The sequence below is a fragment of the Phodopus roborovskii genome, unplaced genomic scaffold (genome assembly GCF_943737965.1).
Source record: "Phodopus roborovskii unplaced genomic scaffold, PHOROB, whole genome shotgun sequence".
In the NCBI taxonomy this organism is placed as follows: Eukaryota; Metazoa; Chordata; class Mammalia; order Rodentia; family Cricetidae; genus Phodopus; species Phodopus roborovskii.
The window spans coordinates 654,369-676,704 of record NW_026126689.1 but is presented as its reverse complement, the minus strand read 5'-3'; the positions used below and the strand labels follow the sequence as shown (position 1 = coordinate 676,704).

The 22,336-nt window shown below is 42.0% G+C and overlaps 1 protein-coding gene across 1 annotated transcript in view; it reads left to right on the top strand.

Moving 5' to 3' along the window:
- The window catches only part of Cntnap2 (contactin associated protein 2), a 1,802,334-nt gene that overhangs the window by 1,606,859 nt on the left and 173,139 nt on the right, over nucleotides 1–22,336 (top strand). Inside the window, 1 exon segment of the mRNA XM_051174658.1 lies at nucleotides 11,619–11,855. Within this exon segment, the coding sequence (XP_051030615.1) occupies nucleotides 11,619–11,855 (237 nt within the window).

Genomic DNA, 22,336 nt, shown 5'->3' with positions numbered 1-22,336 from the left:
TGATGCCTCCAGCAAGCCTCTGCCTCCACCAGCCTCCTTTGTCTCAGTAAATAGCATCACCGTTCACCCATTTTGTTGTTGTTGTTAACTCCAAAATTTGGAGTCTATTGCCAGTAGTCACCTCAAAGCTATGGCTGAGCCTTGCTTGGATGACTGCAGGTAGGGCCTAACTGCTCTTCACTGTCTTGATACTTTTCTTTAACATTGCTTTGCTATGACGTTTGCTCCTGCGCTGTAGCATCTCGGTGCATGCCAGACATTGGCCAAGCTGACTTCTCGTCCTTCTGTAAGCCTCTATCGCTTCATAACAGAGACGTTCTCTGACAACACCATCTGAGGCAGCCAGTAATTGCTGTGTACACTTCTCCTTAGGGCTTGTGATGCATGTATCTTTGTATCCCTTTACTAGATAGTAGGCTACATAATACCAGGGACTGAGGGTCCTGCCTACCACTGGGCAATGGTTTCCCAAAGAATAAGAATTCCTGGAGTTGACAACTGAACAGCACATACACGAACTATATGGTCTTTTGTATTTCTCTGAATTAATATCCACATTTAAGGCTAAGTCATCCCATTTCCCAAATAGTTTTCCACATAATCTCTCTCTAAAATTCTTCTCTTAAAAATGGTTATTTACCTTCTTTGAAAAATAACATTTCCACTAAGTGTCACAAACTGAAATCAAGCATGACAGAGGCCAAAATAAATAAATAAATAAGAATGCAGAGAAAGTCAAAATGTTATGAAAGACACCATTTCCCATCAGCTTACCTTGCAGTTTTCAATCTTCCTAGCATCAAATTGAGGTCTTGTCTGTTTGGCATTAGCTGAGCTATTGGCTGAGACCCCCATTGCAGACATTTTGCCCCAGTTATGGGGTAACTGGTCTCAGGCTTGTTCATAGGTAGGGTCTGAAAAATGATGTTTTGACTAGAAACCAGTACTAAGAGCAAAATTGTGAAAGAAAATCTGACAAGTAGTAATAATTACATAAAGTCAATAAACCATTTGCAAAGCAAATACACAAATAAATTGCATATTTCCCTCTGTGGGATGGCTGCTTGCCCATGGCTCATGGCTGTCACAGTACCACCCTTACTCCCCTCTTGGCCAGGCCACCTTTGTCTAAACTCTGCCTGGCATGCTCCTCTCTCTAGAATTCTCCCAAGCCTCAGAGACTACAGCCAACAGTGACCCTTCTCCACTAACAGTCGCCATGTACATTTCCTATCTTTTGATTTTTAGTGATCAACATCCATTAGCTTCTGCAATTCCAGTTGTCTATTTTACAGAGTTTTAACTAATAGTGCAAATTAGGAGGGCTACAAGGCTTCCTCTTTTAAAAAAAAAAAATTGTTCCTAACATCATCAAATTGTTAGTTTTGTTTGACTCTCTTCCAAGCCTCAACCACAAGAATGTTCTAAGACAGAAGTTGTGTGAACAGATATTATTGGAGAAATACTTCAAGCCTGCTGCTAAGAGACAGTGTATAGTTCAGCCTCTGCATGGAGTAGCTTTGGGGCATCAAGAGCAATGCTTCGGGGAGTCTGGGCTTCTGGACTTCTTCGAATTCCTCCTGGCTTTTAAGAGAGATAGTCTGATCCAGAGAGTGCATGTTAACACACAGAGACCAGTTTTGTAATCAGTACTGGGGATGGGACACTTTCAATAAGTTTATTAAACAATTTATGACATACTTTTTTTTTTTTTTTTTTAGTTTTTTTTTTTTTTTAGTTTTTCCAATAAAGTCCCAAGCAAACTTTGTAAGAGTAACTATCTATGGTTGTTTTAATGAAACGACCCCACATAGGTTCATAAGGACAGGCATTACTTGAAAGGTTTGCAACAAGTAGCCTTGTTGGAGGAAGTATGTCACTGGGGGGTGGGCTTTGAGGTTTCAGAAGCTCAAGCCAGACCCAGTGTGTGTGTGTGTTGTATGTTGTGGTCTCTCTCTCTCTCTCTCTCTCTCTCTCTCTCTCTCTCTCTCTCTCTCTCTCTCTCTCTCTCTCCCCTCTGCTGCCTGTTGATCCAGATGAAGAATTCTCAGCTACTTCTCCAGCACCATGTCAGGCTGAATACCACCATGCCAATAATGGAATGAACTAAATTTCTGAACTATAAACCAACCCAGTTAAATGTTTCCTTTTATGAGCTTCGCCGTGGTCATGGTCTCTCTTCGCAGCTATAGGACATTAACTATTACACTGTCTCATAGGAAAAGATGTTTATAGTGTACCAGTAGCAAATACTGAATGAATACATATACACAGCCCACAGTTCTTCCCCCAGTACAGCAAAAGAGAGATGCAGGGATATCCTTTTTATTAGTTCTTCCTTTTGGCTGACAGGGTAGTTTCCCAGCACAAGATCCCCTCTTTCGCTCTCCTGTAAGGAGCCTCATGACCAAGGCCCCTCTTGTGCAGGATGTCTGGTCTCCTGGTCATTTAACGACCCTTTCTTCACACCCTGATTTTAATTTTATTTACTTTTTTCCCTTTAGATTCTAACTATTCTCAAATATCTTCTCTACCTACTACTGGTATCCAGTGTGAATACATTCTGTGTGTTACCTTCTAATGCCACTGTGTATCTGTGTAATATATTATACATACATACACACACACACACACATATATATATACATATATATTTATGCCGAATATACTATAAACCCCCCTCCACTTCTTACTTTCCTACTCAGCCTTATGCTTTGTGACCTACTTATGCAGTTCTATGAATACCAATTGCATCATGATACATTGTGTGTGCAGACCGAATGTGACTGGGCCCTTCCCCTAATGATGACGACTTGGACCTCCCCCCACCCTACCACATAAGTAACCCGTAGCTGTACATTTCCATGCAAGCCTTCTGTCACCCCTAACCCTCTATCCTTTTTCCTCTACCCTCTTAGCCACGGAGAGCCCGTGTGTCCAGGGGGACCAGTTATCAGAGTAGGGATGACTCCTCTCAACTCCCTCAATCCAGCCTTGGCCTGGACTCATCCCTGCAGAGATGTATGTGAACTTTGGGTTCTTGGGGTGAGAAAAAAACTTGGCACCACCACCTTGAACAACACAGAGGATTCTTCACTATGGAGTGGAGAGACTATGTGTGGATATTTTAAACTAGTGCCATTAAAGATGGGTAATAAAGACAGAAGGAAAGAGATGATAAATATTAAGATCAGAAAAAAAAATACGATATCTGTTGTGTGCCAAACATGAGAACTGACCAGCTTGTCACACAACATGTGCGAGAACATATAGATGTTTATAAGTCAAATATTTGGAGTTCTTAGCTGTTCAAATTTCAGCTTGCATTGAAGTTTACTGAAACATCCATTACTAACCCAGAATTTGGATCTCAGTAGGAAGATCCTGTCCTCTCTCCTATGCCCAAGTGTGTGACAGACTCAGAAAAGTAGGACTACAGCATGGTGCAGAGCAATGGCCTCCAAAGCGTGATACTGTGTTTCTGAATGTAGAAAGGTCAACTGCACACAGTGGCCCAATCTCAAACCCACTTTGGCTTCACAATAGTAGTATTCAGCTTTTAATTTAGAAAAACCATGAGGTCAGTGGTGGCACTGATAAAAACATCTGTCCCTTTGTTGACCTAGAGAGGGGCGCTAATATCTCCCTTTCTAGCTCTGAATTGTGGGTATTGCATTTCCACTGTCACTTTTAGCTGTCCCTGGGGCTTTGCAGACAGTGTCCTGGTGAGTGGGTGTCTGGCACTAACTGCACTGCAGTGATCTCCACACCTAAGCCAAGCAAAGCCTAGGAACATGCCAGATGTAGAAGAAAGAGCCTCATGTGACCCGAGTCCCCAAGTGTGTGCAGAAGCTACGGCATGGAGAGAGTAGCTGTAAGTCTGGCTACGGGTGGCAACGAGTGAATGGACTCTGCTGGCCTCGGTTTCCCCATCTGTAAAACAGGCACCACAGTGCAGGTTATCTCTGTGAACTGAAACACACGAAGTTGGGATAGTGTCTGGCACGGCTGCTATTAGTTTAGCACTAGTTTGAGATGGCTGACATTTTCTCAGAACAATGCACACTTGGACACATCGGGTTGTTTGCTGGCTACTGACAAATTCATATGCCTTCAAGTATTTTAAGTTTCCTCCTCCTAGTTTTGCAGTCTGGAGTCGCACACTCGGTGTATCCCTCATTCTAAGGACATAAAAAATCCATACAGTAATAGTGAACTTTTAAAAATCCATTCTATTGAAGTTCTGAATGGGCACTCACTCATGACCGTTATCTGGAAAAGCAATCCTTCACAATTTAGTTCCTGGGTGTATAAAGGATCTCTCCTCGTGTTGCTTTCCATGGCTAGCTGGCAGAAGCATCATTAATCAACACTTGTCAATCATACAGCTCTGTGCTGAAGATGAAGACCAGTTTCCTTGGCCCTCCCTCCTCTGCCGACAGCTATAGCCATTGTGAGGTTCTGAGCTAATAAGATAACTGGGATTTTACTTCTCACACCTGCATGGGCATCATAATTTGTGGGGGGTCATGGTGGTGGTGGTCATGGTGGAGGTAGGAGACAGGCTGATCGAGACGTAAGGCACAATGGTAGCATGCAGAGCTGAAGTAACAGGCACAGCATCTGCAGCTCTGGGTGACTTACCCAAGCACATAGCTGCCTTTGCCCCTTAGCTGTCAACATCTGGGACAGATATGGCTGTCAATCAGAAGAGTCAAGGTCAGACTAGGCCATCCAGACATAGTGGCCATAGCTGTTTCCCATTGGCCTTTGGTACCATTCCAGTATCGCAGGTCTTGTGATCCTGGTATAGTCCTCTAAGGTAGAACTATCATCTATCCTAAGGTGGGATTTTCACAAAATAGAACTGCTGAAAGATAGGCTCCAAGGTCATTCCCTCAAGCAGGCTGGGTCAGGGGCTCAATGTTAGCCCTTTGCTAGTTGTCTTTCTGCTCGTACTTCCAGAAGAGGATACCATTGAGTGGGTAATTCTGCTTACAGATGTTTATTTTCACACAATTCTAAGGACTGGAGATCCAAGCACGTGTGTTGTGATTCTAGTATTAGCCCGTAGGCAAAAACAGTGCCTGGGAGCTGGAGAAATGTCTTAGAGCTTAAGAGCATGTGTTGCTCTTACAGAGGACCCGGGGTTAAGTTCCCAACACCCTCATGGTGGCTCACAACTATCTGTAATTTAGTTCCCTGGGATTTGACACCCTCAACTCTGAGCACTGTACACACACGGCACATGTGTGCACATGCAGGCGAAACACTTATACACATTTTTTTTAATCCTTTAAAATGTAATTTGAAAAGAAGAAAGTCCTTGTGCATCATTTTAGAAATGATTTTCCTAGTACTTTACTTACAAAACCTACGAAATGGGCCCATAGTTTCACTCCCCCTGAGCATCCTGCCCTCTTCTCCTTCCCTCCTACCCACCCCCACTTACTTGCAAGGAAGCACCCTGCCAGTCACCTCTTTGTAGTAGAGCTTCTCCCCAGAGACATGCCCATGTCAGTATATTCTGTTTCTGTCCCTTCTCAGGGCACTCTTATCTTAACTGCCCTACATAAGGCTGACCCTCTTCCAACTCCAGATCCCACTTAACCCTGCTTGACTGTGTTTCCAATAGAGGTCACCACCTTCTAACACACGATGTATATACTGAGTCTCCTGTTAAATTTCTCCATGCAGCAAGGGGAGAGACTTTTCCAAAGTGGTGAAATAAACACATTAAAAAAAAAACAAACAAACAAAAAAAAGCACTTCTGAGGGTCAGGTTCAAGGGTGCGCAGCCTTTGGTGTGATTTCTTTCTGTGGTAAGTGGCCAGTCCGGTCAGGTAAAAGTGCTCACGGCTTAAGGCTTCCCACTTAAGATACTGTTGAGCTCTGGGTTTGAGGACAGTGTGCTTCTTATAAGTCCTCTCATGTATCATTATACCCAGCCATTTTTTTAATGCAACACCTGATTATTTTGCCAAATGCTCTGAGCACTTGGTGGTTGTATTATTCATTATATGTAGTTACAACACTTTCATAATTAATCTTTAATTGCAACACTTGCATAGCATTTCGGAAGAAAAATGATACACAAATTTTTAAACCCACATCTCACCTTGGGTAATTATCACAGGTCTGACTAGTGTGCACGAAGCCCTGGCGTGGCGGGGGGTGGGGGTAGGGGGTGGGGGGGTCTCTTCCCAATGACAACGCGTGGATTTTCTAATTAAACAAAGGCTCAGGAGCATTTCTCCTTGAAGACCTATAATTTAAACTTATGACATTTGCCACCATCAAGAAAGGTTTCTACAAAGCAGCAAATTGAACTCAACCTCTACTGGTTCTGGTGCATTAGCATGTTTTGCATAATATATAATGACCGTGCTCAGGATAAAAGATTTTTCTTCATGTCAAATAGATGGGGAAATTCACTTTCCAGCTCACTAAGCCACTTAAATAAATCAGGATGCCACCTCGTAAGGAAAGGAGTTTAACTTTAGTGCACAGAGAAATGGCACTTCGCTCACTCGCTTTATGAACTAAGAAGATATGTGTGTGTGTGTGTGTGTGTGTGTGTGTGTGTGTTCTAATGAGTGATTAAATGCAAGTTTCACTATACTCGTATATTATTGCTATAGGGCTTGCAACACAGCTCAGAGTGTTTGCATGGCATGCACAAGGTCCTGGTTTTAATTCATAGTACTGTGTAAGGGAGAGAGAGAGAGAGAGAGAGAGAGAGAGAGAGAGAGAGAGAGAGAGAGAGAGAGAGAGAGAGAGATGGGGACATGGGAACAGAAGGCAGGGGAGGAAGAGAGTGAAGGAAGGACAGAGGGAAGAAGGAGGGATTAAAATGTTAAGGGGGGGGAGTGTCCTAAGGCCTGAGAACCGAGGACTGCCCGTGGCAGAGCAGCCCATCCAGAGTCTGCCAGCGTTCTGGTCCAGCCTCCAACCATGAGAGGAGTCCCACTACCATCCACTGGAGTAAGAGAGCCAGCAGAGTATTGGACCTGCTTGCACCCACCTAAAGAGAGCAGAGGGGGGAGACCCTATCAGTATGCACTGGAAGAAGAGATGGGTAGACGACAGTATACGAACACAGTCGACAACAGAAAGATCAATATGACACCACCAGAGTCTAGGGACTCCACACCAGCAAGACCTGAACATCCCAACACAGATGAAGCAGAAGAGAACGGCTCTAAAAACAATTTTATGATGACGATCAAAGAGGTGATGAGAAAAATCCCTTAAAGGAATGGAAGAAAAAATTCCAAAAATGGAGGAAAAGACAAACCAAAAATTACAAGAAACTATTCAAACAGGGCAAGGTTTGAAAGCTGAAATAGAGCCATGTTGGTGCCCATGTGGCCAGGGCACTAATGGTGGGACATGGGTGTATCCCTCGCTTACATGCACACACACACACACACAGAGAGAGAGAGAGAGAGAGAGAGAGAGAGAGAGAGAGAGAGAGAGAGAGAGAGCTGTTAATTCTAAGGAAAAACTGGGCAAGTATGCGGAGATATTTACAAATCTCATACTATTACAATACCATATAAAGTGACAGCTTCCTTACAAAGGACATCTTCTGAAATATTAAACAAGATGTCCTGGTTATGCAATCTTGCTTAGGGAATGTGTCATGACACTTTAAGTATGGAAAGCAAATTTGAGGGTGGCTCCTATCATGGAGCCCACTTCTTTATGTCTTCCTTATTTTTGTATTTGTGTATGGTCACAGATACAAGTAGGGGCTAGGGAGCTGGTTCAGTGGTTAAGACCACTGGCTGCTCTTCCAGAGCACCTGAGTTCAACTGCCAGCGTCCACGTGTTACCTCAGAACTGTCTGTAACTCCATTTCCAGGCATCTAGTGACTTCTTCCGATTTCCATGGGCACTACAATGGTGCACAGACATGCATGCCAGCAAAACGCCCATGCACATAAAAATAAAACTGATGGTTAAATATTTTTAAGTAGACAAGGCTTTCCCCTAAAAGTAAAAGTAGTTATGCCTGAATGGCATGACTAGCTTCAGTTATGTACCTTGCTTACCTGTATATAAATGGTTTGTACAACAAAGAACAATTCTTTTGGTAACTAGGCAAATAGGAGGGAAAGTATCTAAAACAGTTTCTTTTTTTAATTTTCAGCATATTTTTGAGAGAGTTTAATTGTCTTAATTGACCAGCGGTGAAAATTCAAACAGCTATACACTTATGTAATAAAAGGCCCTTTGGAAAATCCCTCACCGCAAGAACAAAAACCAGACTAGCAAAGTGGTTCCAGCCAAATTGAAATTCTAATACACAAAGGGTGACGACTGGGTTGAATTGCTTCCAAATGAGGCAGAGGCTCTAATTCTCTCCAGCACAGAGGTGTGAAGCTACACAGACTAGCAGATGGCAGGATGGGAAATCCTTCAAAGTGGTGTGTTTAATAACTTCATTTGCTATTTACTATCATGTAGCTTTGATCCAAAAGGACACTGGAACTCTCTTCAATTAAACTTCTATTCAAATATTTTACAAAAACAAGATGCTGCTTTAGAGAATGGTTGTTCGAATCAATGTATGACCCAAGGAAAGTGCTTCCAGGCTTGGGCTCAAAAAGCCAGTAGAAGGATTCATTTGCATTTCACTGATAAGGACATAATCAGAGAATGACCCTTCCTGTGGTTGAGTCTCTGAGCCCACTAGTCCTTCCTAGTAAGTCTACTGACTGGTGCACTTTTGACCAGGGTTAACAGGCTAAGTGATCTGACCTTATCTCTTATCCAAAAGTGAATTCCTCTTGACCTCTCTCTCTATCTGTGTGTGTGTGTGTGTGTGTGTGTGTGTGTGTGTGAAGGCACACTTATGTTGATGGGCTTTCCTATGCTCGTGGAGACCAAAAGGTGGCATTTAGTGTCTTCTTCTTTCTTCCCACCTTATATTTTAGACAGCTCCCTGAACCAGGAGATCACAATTAGGGTAGACCAACTGACCCTAATATCCACTGTCTCCCCTAACACAGCACTGGCGTTACATACAATGCTGTTATACCTGGTTTTGACATGGGTGCTAAGGATCTGAACTCAGGTCCTCATGCACCAAGCACTTTACCCACTGAACCATCTCCCCAGAACCCCACTTTTTTTTTTTAACTTATTGAGAGTTTTGTTAAGAAGTTGGCTTGAGGGGTTATTAAAACTAAGACATGTAGCAGGCTATTCTGTATACATTAGAAAAACAAGAAGATTGGCTATGTAATTCCCTACATCCAGAATCTAGGAATAAGGAGTGCCAGCTCTGAGGGCAGGGAAAACAGATGCTAGTGTGAGGGAAATTCAAGTTTCCTCTGTCCTTGTCTAATAGATGAGGCCACTGTGCATTGTCAATGGTACTCTTCTGTGTAAGGAGTATGGTTTTTCTGCCCACCTCCTAGTCTTGTCCCGCCGCCACACCAGCCCCAATTAACACACAGAGACTCTGTATTAGATATAATTCTGTTGGCCAGGTACTAGTTTATCGGCTAGCTCTGTCTTAAGTATTAACCCATTTCTGCTGATCTACGTATTTCTCTTACCGGGGAGCCGGCCGGCATTCTTTCTCCAGACTCTCCATCTTGACCCCTCCTTACTCCTTCCTCTTTCCTCCTCATCTCCTTGTCCCTCCTAGCTTCCTTTCCTATTGGCCAACAGTGCTTTATTCATTAACCAGTATGAGAAACATATACAGAATGACATCTCCCATCACTTCTGAATTGTCTGTTCCACACACACAAATACACACATGCATGCACACACATACATGCATGCACATACACATGCATGCACACATGTGTGTGCACACACGTGCACCCACACACACGCGCACATGCACACATGTACACACACATGTGCGCACATACATGCTCACACATACACATGCACACACACACACACATACACACACACCATGCTGGAGAATAATGCTTGAGCAGCCATCTTGGCTCTTTTCAGTCATCACTGACTTTTCCTTTAGTTCACGTATGAAATGATGGATTCTATTATGACTATATCATACATATATGTCATTGTACTTTGCTCTTAGTCACTCGCCATCATCCTCCCTCTTCCATCCTCCTCACTTGTCCCCTTTCCTTCAAAATTAAAGTTCTTTCCTGTTCTCTGCTTTATGTCATATTAACACATGTGCATATTTGTATAATAATATACCATGTCATATGTAATGTATTCTGCCATATACTATCATGTTTTATAGATATTATCATTATATTTATATATATACATACATATATACATATACGTGTGTGTGTGTGTGTGTGTGTGTGTGTGTGTGAATTTGAGCACCCATGTTATCAGCTGTTAAAGAAAGGTCCCAGGTATGGAAGACTCACAGACTTGGCTGAGTCCACTTATGCACAATGTCCCCAGGGGTCCCTCTGTGTACATCAGACCCTCTTTAATATCTTCATGCTTTTAAAACTCAGTCCTACTTTGTAACGTACTCCGGAAACCATGCTGAACATCATCACATGCCACGTGTCCATTTTATTTGTTTTTAAATATAACCTTTTAACCATTCCGCACATTATAAATGCACTGTGATCATCTTCACTCCGTATTATTCACCTCTCTTATCCCTCTCCTATTCCTGATGGTCTTTTTTTTTTTTTTAATCCCAACTAGTCCTTCCTTCTTATACTCTCCTATCTTTTCTTGCCCTGCTGAGTTTCATTAGGATCGTGCGCATGAGCACAGGTGGGGAGGCATTTACTGAAGGCATGGGCAACTTACCAGTGGCTACACTACTGAAGAAAATGATGCTTCTGTCTCCATCGATAACCACCAATAGCTCTTCAGGGAAGGGTAGGACCTCCAGAGCTTCATTCCCATCCATGCTGGAATGCTAAGGGGCTCAATGTTTTGTAAATCTTACACGGGTATCCACGGTTGCTGTGTGTCCCTGATGGCAGGCAGCACCCAGGTCATATCCTGAAGACAGCATTTCACAGTATTGCTTTTTTTTTTTTTTTAATGGCACTATGACAAAGGAGGTGAAATCCAACCTGAAATATTAATAACTATAACATACCTGATTTCTGTGTAAAGTAGTCAGTTCAAACTTCCAGCCTCCCCAGCCCAGATGTCCTGAGTACCTTAATGTAAACTTCACAGCAAAATACTTCCTGAGATGAGAGTCACCAAGTACAATGACATTTCAAACGAATTTATGTCTTCTGACTAATTGGCTTACTTAGCTATGCTAATGTATTCATGTCTCTCTGCCTTTGTAGTCCAGTGGATAATGCTATAGAACTGAACATTTGAACAAAGAAGCTAAAGACTTCTGTGAACCTCTTTTCCGTAAGAATCCAGATTATACATTTTTGCATATCTACAAATATTTTGTTCCAGTGGCAAGTTTATTTCTCAGAAGACAGCATTTTTTAATTAGACACTACAGCCTAAGGAAAAAAGCTTCAACTCTTTCTATTTAGGGTAGACCAACGTAAAAGGGAAAAAAACTTACCAACTTGTCTGCCTCCTGCTACAATTTTCAGAACATGCTGAGTGTAAAGGCAGAGGCAATCGGTCCCATCTGAACTCTGTGCTTTTTCTATCATCCCCAGGTGGTGCTGGGGGCCAGCAGGGCTTCCTGGGCTGCATCCGCTCCTTGAGAATGAATGGAGTGACCCTTGACTTGGAAGAAAGGGCAAAGGTCACATCTGGATTCAAATCTGGATGCTCAGGTCACTGTACCAGCTATGGAACTAACTGTGAAAATGGAGGCAAATGCATCGAGAAATACCATGGCTACTCCTGTGACTGCTCTAACACCGCCTATGACGGGACGTTCTGCAACAAAGGTATGGCGGGGACGACTTCCGGTTCCATATTTAGACATCTTTATAAGACCCAGTCATCTGCCTAGTGCTTCTTCAGCCGCAAATGGCTGCCTTTGTTTCTAAGGGTGAGGCAAGTCCCTCTCCCACCTTGGGAGAGAATGTCTGATTGTTCTTAATCTTTGTTTACCAGATGAGAGACTTGACCTTGGTACACAATTCCCCAGAGCCCAGCAATGACTGAAATGTTACAATGTATTGAGTCTCACGGTGGTGTAATGATGAGTGGCAAAGTAAGGGCCCCCTAAGAACGGGACTCGGGCTCAACCATCCCACATCAGGATTTATGGTCAAATGTAGCCCATTGATATTTGCCTGCCCCTACCTACCCCCACCAGCTGCTAAAGCTTGAGAGCATCTCTGCTCAAATTGCCATTATCATCATCCTTACTACTCTTACTCAAAACACCTTTGTGGGTGGTTCTCAGCCTACCTCACTCTACAAAGGTACTGAAATGTGCAGTCAACTTAGAACATCCTTTATTTCAGTACTGGTCTAGTCTTTAATGAGCCCCGAATCTGTAGTAAATTCCACATGGACATTAAAAATGCAAAAGCCCAATGCAAATACATGTTTTCACTGGGATGTACTCCATGATCACACGTGACTGAAAGAAATTCACCCCACTGGTGAAGCTTAATTTCCCATATGAAACCAGAAGGGCAAAGCAGCTGGCACTTGTAAGCCACAGAAGCCTGTAAATCACCCTTCTCTTTCGAAATGAACGCACAGCATTTGGGGGAAGTTTGCTGTAAGGGTTGTTTATGCTGGCATTCTTCACACAAGATGACACACAGAGAAGGAAATGTTCCACAACGTTTGCCTACTGTACACCCAGGCTACTGTCTGGCGAGGCTGGAATATGAGCATATAAATTAGATCAGACTGGATTTGAAGAATGAGCGTAAGACAAGAACAAAGGTGGAAAGGAACGCCGTTGCTGAAAAAATACCAAGACGCATTAACAGGGCCATTACATTGCATTTCTCTGCTCAGAACAACATGTTTCCGTGATTTTTCCCGCGGCATACAATGGAATGGGCTTGCAGAACACATCAATTTTGCACTTGTAGAAATGACAGTGTTGCAATTACCATTCATTGTGCTTGATGCTAATTTAATGCAGTCCATTCCTTTGCCAATGTAATGTCTGAATGCAATCAAGTAAGTGCTAATGCCTGAGACATTGCACTGTGTAAGTAACAATTTAAAGCACATCATGGTCCCCTTCTTTCTGGAGAGTTAAGTTAAACACAGCAGTTCACACAAAACCTCTGGGGGTTAATAGGCAATACTCATGAAAGGGCATCTGCTTTTCCCTTTAGCCAGAATCAGAGATAAAGGTAAATGAAGCCTATGTTTCCTTTGGCATTATCTCAAAGGGTTTGTACAAAAGGCATCTAAATATTCTCTCGCCAGCTACTTATTGCAATGAGTTTGCATTGTCTCAGTGGCTCTAACAAAAAAATTAACTGAAAACTATAAGTATATTTGAAAAGCATTGTGAACACCCTTCCAAGTGGTGAAAAGTACCTCCTCGCCTTGGCGAAGGTAACAGCAGTGCACCTTCAGAGGGACGATTCCGCCACACATATTTCTGTACTCAGCCAGTTTCTTCTTGTGTCAGTGACAGTATGTTCTTACTGAACCTCCGTTAGACCTCTCCTTTTTTCTTCGTGGGACTCAACAACCAGGTGGCCTGGTACCTGCACAGCAATCCCTGTGACCATGCTTCCCACCGGAACTGCAGCCAGACAACTCACTGGTTAGCAAAAGAATAAACTCAGTGACGAGTTCTTCTGAGCCAATCCTTTCATGGCCCATGCTACTAGATATGGAAAATGCCCAATATTTTCTAAGTGAGTGAAGCTGATCCCAACCTGTCATGCACAACCCAGTTACATGGTTCTTTATCAAAGATGCAAGGTAGGGACAAGAACTTGCTCGTCTTGCAGAGGACCCACATTCAATTCTTATCACCTGTATCAGGAAGCTGACTAACTGTAACTTCAGACTCAAGTGTCCCAGTGCCCTCCTCTGCAAGAACCTGCACTAATGTGCCCGTACTCACACACAGATACATACATAAATATGCAGTCAAATACATCTTTTTAAAGCACATCTATGCACATGGAATAAAGCAAATTGACAGTCCACAGCAAAATATAACTGTAAGCGGCTTGCTTTGCTTTACAGAAGGGCAGAAATAGTGGGACTTCTTAAACTTGTTATACTTGCTTATATTTTATAATCTTCAACCAATGGTATATCATTTATTCCATTACTTCTCTTATGTGAAAAACAGTAGAAGGCAGAACTCTTACTGGAGACATTTAAGAAGTGGCTGTCTCTGATGAGAAAATGTCTAGTGATTAACTAGAAATTATTGTACAATCTAGTCATGTTATCTGGAGTGAATGGAGTTGCATGTCAAAGTGAAAATTGATGGTAATTAAGTTACTCTTGAAAATCATCTCTCAATGCATTTAAAAGAGCCTGCTCTTCAATGAACATCCAAAGGAATTATCCTTCAGTTTTCAAAGGGATATTTGCATCTTAAACAGGGGGTACTCTAGAAACTCATATCATTAGGCCACACAGCCCATCACATCATCTATCTTTAGAAAACCATGCCCTTCCCCCTATCCTCAAGTTATTCACCAGCCAGCATCCATTTAACTCATCTGAGACTGGTCCATTACACAGAAATATCTCTTGAGAACCTTTTGGCTGAGGCCTTGATGCTCCCAGAATCAGGGGTCATTCCAGTCTTCAGGCAAGTATGTATATGTAATATCTGCAACCCCTATTAGGGACCAAGTGGATAGTTGCTTAAGTGTGGCAAAGAGTTTTTTCTAATTGAGCCCATTCTTTCTTAGATTTTTCAAACCCCGAACACTCAAATATGTTATGACTGCAAAAGCCATTTTCATCGACCATCATAAATAAGCAGTATATTTTAAAGTATATGATCTTTCTGCATATCCTATGTGGTTTTATGAAAAAAAATAATAGATTTTTGGAGTTTAATAGCAGCACCTAAATTGGGACCTCAGAGTTTTCCCTTGTGTGTGTATGCAATTAAGGGTTAATGTAACTGAATCAGGGAAGAGACTAAATCCTGAAAGATAGTCCTTGTAAGAAGAGGGGAAGACACAGAGTTGCATTGCAACATAGATAAAAAGGGCTATGTAAGGCAAGAGCTGGAATTTGAAGTGATACCACAATGCTGGAACTTCCTGCAGCAACCAGGATCTGGGAGAGGCAAGGAAAGGTTGTTCCCTGGAGTCTTGGAAAAAGTGTGCAGCTCACTTACTTAACTAATAGTTACAGGATGTCAGTGGTCCATGTGTGTGTGCTGCTCTACTGGAACATCCATCCAAGACTGGGTGATTTCAAAAGAACAGAAATCCATTTAATACATTGTTTTAGATGCTGGGAAGGCTAAATTGCAGGGACCCACATCTGGTGATAGCCTTCATGCTGTAACATTCAGTGGAGCTAGAAAGCATGGGAAACCAAGAGTGCAGAAGAAACCAAACCCATCCTTGCATCTAAATCAATTCTCATGATAACAAACTCATTTCCCACCATCACTATGTTAGTCCATTCAGGAAGGCAGAGCCCTGGAGCTATAGTCATCTCTCTTCATCCTATCTGTCAACACATTTGCAGTGGAGATTGCCTTTCCAAAGACATTCAAATAATGGTAAACATAATGTACCTGGAAACTTTGTTTGTGTCCCTGAGTATGTTCATAGTCTACTGGCATTTTCAGAACATTTCAATGATGTATTCAAAATCAAAACATTCTAGCAACACATTTGAGTTCTGTATCCCTTTGACAGCTAAAATACTTCCTAATGATCCCTTTATTTAGCCAAGTTTAGCAAACTTTGCCCATATTTATCTACCAACCCAGGGCAACAGTTTGAGGGAAGAAAAAAAAAAGAATCTTTAAACCATTTTCTAATTTTAAAGATTTCTATGTTATTCTGAAGCTTTGTTTTGCTTGTTGATCAGATTGGGTCAAAATCCAAAGAATCGTAGTCATGAGACCACTGAGTGATGGGTGCATGGTTCAGTCATCAATGTTAGCATCATTATAAAAATACAATTGTGCACCTCCTGCACTGTAGTCCAGCTGGTCTCCTCTCCCTCCTGAGTTCTATAGCATTGACTAAGGTTTTATGATCTGTATTATTAGTAGCCAGTTCATCTCTCTACTTAGAAAATGGATGAGAGAATTGAGAGAATTAGGTATGGCTTTGAATCTAATGTCCTTTCTTACCAATAAGATATAACCTTGAAACCTTGAAAAACTTAAATACTGCTAAGCCTTGTCTTCAGGAACACATGATACCTACCTATTCGCTATGGCCACTATGACTGTGATGATGATATTGAATATTCTGAGTTTATTTCCAAACAGAGAACCTAACACACTAAGTCTATTAGCAAATGCTTTTGGTTTATATTTTGGGTTTGGTTTTTTTTTTTTTTTTTTTTTTTTTTTTACAGCATATCACCTCTTAAGCCTTCCCTAGAAGATTTTACAGTCAGATGTATACATGGCACCTTTTCAGTGACCCTGAATAATATAAAATGTCTCCTACACACTAATAGTATTCTGAAGGGGAAATGAAGTCTCCACAGCCTAAGCACTGAAAAATCTGAAAGATCCTGGAAGATGCAGCTGAAGACATTACCCACCACATCCTATATGTCCACCCAGTAGCACAACTCTTGGTGTAAAGTGTACACCTACTCCCTTGTCAAAGTCAAAGTGAGTTACTGTAGCAACTCCTACTTCCTTCCTTTTGCATGGAAGCTTTAGCCTGAAGACCAGGGTAAAACTCTAAAGCAGGGAAGCTTTACATCTTGTTGGGTAGGAGGAGGTAGACAGCAAGCAACTTCAAAACTACACCCTTCTCTTCTCTACCACCCCGTGGAACACGGGGACCGCTGTAAATCCCTGGGGCATCTTTACAGAGTTAGCTTAAAAAAAAAAAAAAACCCTTCTAAAGATTTAAGCAAGTGAGGTAGATCAGGGAGAGGAGTGTTGGATCTGTGTATCGTAGAAGTTCACGTTGTATGAACACAGCTAAGCCATTATAGCAGCAATGAGCCTATATGGTCTTAGGAAATCCTACCTAAGTCCTCCACCAGTGAAACACAGTCTTCTTCAAGTGAAACCTATTCCTCCATCAATAAAACTCAGCCCTCCAGCAGTAGAAGGGAGTGTCATGAGTTTCCTTTTCGTTTGATAGATCTGAAAGAGCAAAGATGAATAGCTGATTTTCTTCCTCCTTTTCCCCTACAGTGCCACTCAGAAAGGGAGAACACCCTTCTCTGTAATGTCTTTTATTGCGGTTAAATAAGGATCAGGATAAACAAATAGGCCGGATAGATGTTTATTCAGGGAGAAATGACTTACAACGTAGACAGATGAACACCAGCAAGTTCCACCAGATGCTCTCCTGACCGACTATGCCAGCAAGAGAGCATTCCCCAGCTCCTCCTCAGACCTCCTTCCACAGGTCACTTCCGCCGCTGGCTCCACCCCCCAATGGGCGTGGTCAGTGCCACAGAAGGAGACAAAGTAAATATCTCACTACAGTCTTTCTTGAATTTGCAGACTTAGGTTGCAATTTAAACTTCCATGGTAACGTTGGAAGATGATCTGCTTAAAAGCTTACAGCGCTGTTTTAAAAGGAAGCGTAGAGAAAACAGTAAGGGGACAAATAGCAACAAGGAAGTATGGACAGAGGTCCACAAATGCTGACATACAAAAGAAAGTACATTTCATCAGATTCTAAACTTTGGAGATTGCTGAGCAGGTGAAATGACATTTTCTCTCCCCTGGGTTGCTCTTGGGACCGTGGATGGGCAAACCTGGCCAATTAACATTCTCAGAGGAAGGGATTTAAAACAGCAGGGGGCAAAGTGAGCCCTTTTAAACTGTCTCAGTGTAGTAGTGGAGGAAGGTTTTGAACTTTCACTTTGATTATGGGATAAATCACATTTTTTTTTCTTATCTCCACCAGGTTTGGGATACAGCTGATTTCTTTTTCCCTTTGTGTTATGTGTGTATGTTGGATCTTTTTCTTTTGCTTTCCTCAACAATGATCAGAACACTAAATACTTTGAAATTTAAAATAACCACACTTGGTCTTCTCTCATGGCTCATCTTCATGGTGTCTCTATGCATTGCTTTTATCCACGAGTCCACAATGACCCATAAATTGCACTGAGGGTTTCCGTTTTAAACTAATCAAGTTTGGAGCTCCCTGCAAGCAAGCCCATCCACCCGTCCACCTCATCCTAAGTACTTCATCATGTCTGTGGGTTGTGAAGGCCCCCTCCCTGCCTCTGAGCACTTTCTCCACTCCACTGCTCTGTGAGTGCTGGGCAGCCCTGGCCTCAGCAATCAGGCTCACTCTAGACATCCCTTAGCAAAGAAAGAAAAAGAAAGAAAGAAAATCTACTTTCTTGATTGACCAAGTAAGTTCAAGGGTTGTTGAACTGACTTTTATAAAGTTTAAGATTTTGTTGTCCCCTTTTATAAATCCATCAAACTTTTGAAATAATTCATACAGTCACTTCTACTGATTGTAATTACGAATTTTTAGATAAATGGACATTTTACTTCTTCTTTCCTCTCAATTATAACCAAATACTGACAGAGCAGAAATTATTAAACTCAACTGTTCTTTCTGGGCCTCCCTTTGCCTAGCATTCTCAATATTTTATTTTATTTTTTATGTGTCTGTGCACCATGTGTATGGAATGCGTACAGAGGCCAGAAGAGGGAGTCTAAACTAGATTAGCAGATTGTTATGAGCAGCTTTGTGGGTTCTGGGAAGGAACCTGGTTCCTCTGGAAGAGCAGCCAGTACTCTTAACCACTGAGCCCTCTCTCCTACCCAAGGCTTGGCATCTTTCATACATAATCTGGGCACAGGGCAGAGTGAGACATTTAATTTGCCCTTCCCATATTCTCTAGCTGGCTCTTCTAAAGACTGAGGAGTTTACTAAGCAGCAGGTGGCTTTGAAAGTACTCAATCCCTATAAGGCAAAGAGCCTTCATTAAATCGAATCCCTAGCAATAAAAGTTAACAGAGCTCATTCTGTAAAAATGAGAAAGCTCATGTGGTTAGATAGCTGACGACAACCTCGTTTCTTCATACACACTGGGCTCAAGTTTTGAGAACTGTGCCGTAGGAAGCAGTGGTTTGCCAGCGAGGAAGGCCAGGGTGAGTGAAGGGAGGCTTTGGATGAGGTGGAAGATACTGATCCAATTACAGTGTGATGGGAAGGAGAAACAGGGAACTGAGTGAGACATGGAAACCCTAGAGCTCACGCTGAAGAATCCAAAAGGGGGGGGGGGGGCAGGCTTTCACAGCCTCACCCAAGGGTAGGGTGGTGGGTGTGTTATGTCAAAAATACAAACATACCTGTGCCTTTCCACCATACCAAAGTCCACTGAAGGGGGAAGCTATTGTGATGTAGAGCAATGTATTGAGAACCACTTGAATCTAGCCTCAATGTGACTGGGGATAAAGTGAACAATTGTCTAACTATATAGGCATCTTCTTTATTTAGGAGTTGCACCAATTCTATGAAATGCATAATTTACAGGACTGGAGATCAGATGAGCTGGTGTGTGTATGAGTACCTGAAACAGCATCAGTGTTAGGAAATACAGAGGCAAGTGTGCCATCACAGGCATGTAATCTCAGCACTGGGGAGGCTGAGGTGGGAATATCACAGCAATGGCAAGTTTGAGACCAGTCTGAGCTATATAGAGTGAGTCTAGGCTAGCAATGACTACATGGAAAGTTTCTACTTCAAATATAATAATAATATACACATATAATGAAGAACAGATTATGATTATACTTTAAAGTTACTAATCTATATGTCACAGATGTCCTAGAGCTCAGGATTCCCTTGGTGGAAATCCTGCAATGAACAACATACTATCATTCAAAACCTACTATGACATCTTACTGCAAATAATGCTGGTTCCTTGAACATCTCACCAAGTTTCAAAAAAATTAGAGTGTTATATTACCAAAACCTCTTCTAAGTTTTCTTCTTTTTCCAAAGGGTTAGTAATCTCTATGCCTCTTCTGTCTCATTGTTAAGGGTGACAGTAAGGTGTAGCTCGGTTGGTAGAGAGCTTGCCTACCATGCAGGAGACCCTGGGTTTGATTCCCAGCACTGCATAGACTGAGTATGGCGACACACCTCTATTCCCAGCACTTGAAAGATAGATACAAGAAGAGGAGAAGTTCAAGGTCATCCTAAGTTACACAATGAATTCACTAGCTAGAATTATATGAAACCCTAACTTTAAAAGGAGAGGAAGAAGGGAGGGAGGGAAGGAGAAGAAAAGACAGATAGAAAGGAATGAAGGAAGGTTAGCAAGCCCAGATTTTTCTCATGTCTAAGCCAAATATAACCTAAGTCCCAAATATTTGCCCAAGTTCATAACTAAATTATTTCTTCACTCTGAAAATTAAATATATATTTCTTAAGTTTCCTATAGAAGTAATCTAATTTAAATCCCCTTTAAATGGGTCTATTTTAAAGCATTGACTTTTATAATTCCTTTATGACTGTCTTACAGTAGAAGCCTATAAGTTCAGTTAAATATGAATTAGGTCATATAATCAAATTCAAATAACAGGCCAAGTTACAAATTTCAAACAGGTGTATCATTCCTGTCTTCTGTCCACTTAACAAAGTGTTACCTTCTATAGTTTTTTTTTTTTTTTTTATAACATCTTCACAAACCGTGTACCATGTGTGGCACTTCATAATTCCTCTGAAAACATCAAAGACTATTTCAAACTGTTTTATTGCTATGACTATAATGAATTTACCATTAAGCACACTTTCATCATTTGCTCTAGCAGTTAAATGCCATTGGGTTACTTACTTCAACACTTCTTCAATTACTCTAAACTGCTAACAGTTCGCAGAGCCCTATTTGTCACAAATCAAAGTTTCTCATGGTTGAAGAGGATATTACATTCCTCTGTATTCACCTGGCATTTTGTTGAACACCTCCTTTGATGCCAGACACTGAGATATGTGTGTTCATATGTTTTTATTTAATCCTCACTGCAATTCCGAGCCATAGGTCCGATGGCTTCCATTTTGAAAGTAAAGCAGCAGGGCTTATAGAGGTTAACTGTATTATCAAAAAGATGCCTTGCTCGAATATAGCAGATGAGAACTGGAATCCTGGGCCCTGACACCAAGCCTGTCTCCCCACAAGCCTGCGGTCTCCTTTGCAAGACATTCAGGAGGTCAGACCCAAATGTTTAGACAGAGAACTCAAGAGCAGCTTGCTACATGTTGAGTGCTTCTGATCCTTAGGAAGCTTTCCTGTATCCAGCACCATCATGCCCATTAAAGACAGAGGATGGCTTTTCTGAAGAAACAGAGGGTTCAAATTCCTGTTGATTTACAGAATCAGGGACATCGCTGCACTTAGAGGGTTCTCAAATTAGGAAGACAAGTAAGAGCATGTGCCCGAAGCTTGATACATGAGCAGCATCCAGTAATTAAGTCCATACTTCTCCCTTTACCAAAGCCTAAATAGACTCGTGAATGTGCTTAAGACAAAATAATGGCACATGTCATCATGCCCATTTGCACGCACTACTCTTTCAAGGCTCCAGAGGACATTAAAAGAAACACTGTTCCTGATAGGTTAACATGTAATGATGAATTTGGGCAGTCTGTAAATATTAGATGCTGTATCTCATCAACTTTGTCCTTCGTGTGTGTGTGTGTGTGTGTGTGTGTGTGTGTGTGTGTGTGTTCATGTGTTTATGTATGTTCATTGTGGGGGTAGAGAGCTTGAGTATAGCATGGTGCATGTACAAGTCAGAGGACAATCTTGGACAGGGGTGCTAAGGTACATTCTGCCTTTTGTTTGTGACAGGGCCTCTCGTTGACCTGGAAATTCACTGCAGAAACCAGGTTAATTGGCTTGTGAGCTTCCAGGAATTCACTTCACATCTTGCCACCCAGCTTTTTATATGGGAGCTGGCAACGCAAACTTAGGCCCCCATACTTATGAAACAAACACTGTTTGTTGACTGAGCCATCTCCCCAAACCATCTCCTTGTTTTTTCTATCACATCATGTTGACGCATCCCAGAAGTTCTAGGAAACTGTCTTCTTTGCCTCCTTCCTTGGTGCTCTCTGTATATGGCTAAACAAGAAAATATAGACAGAAAGGGATGGAGGGAGGGAGGCAGAGAGAAAGGGAAGGATGGAGGCATACAGAGAGGGGGCAGGGAGGGAAGGAGAATGCAGAGGAACGTGTGGCTTCATCTTAGATTTCTAAACTAAGTCTCTGGTAACAAGCCATTTCTTTGTATTGTTGAGGGCACCAACACATACCGTCTTCAAGACTTTGGGTT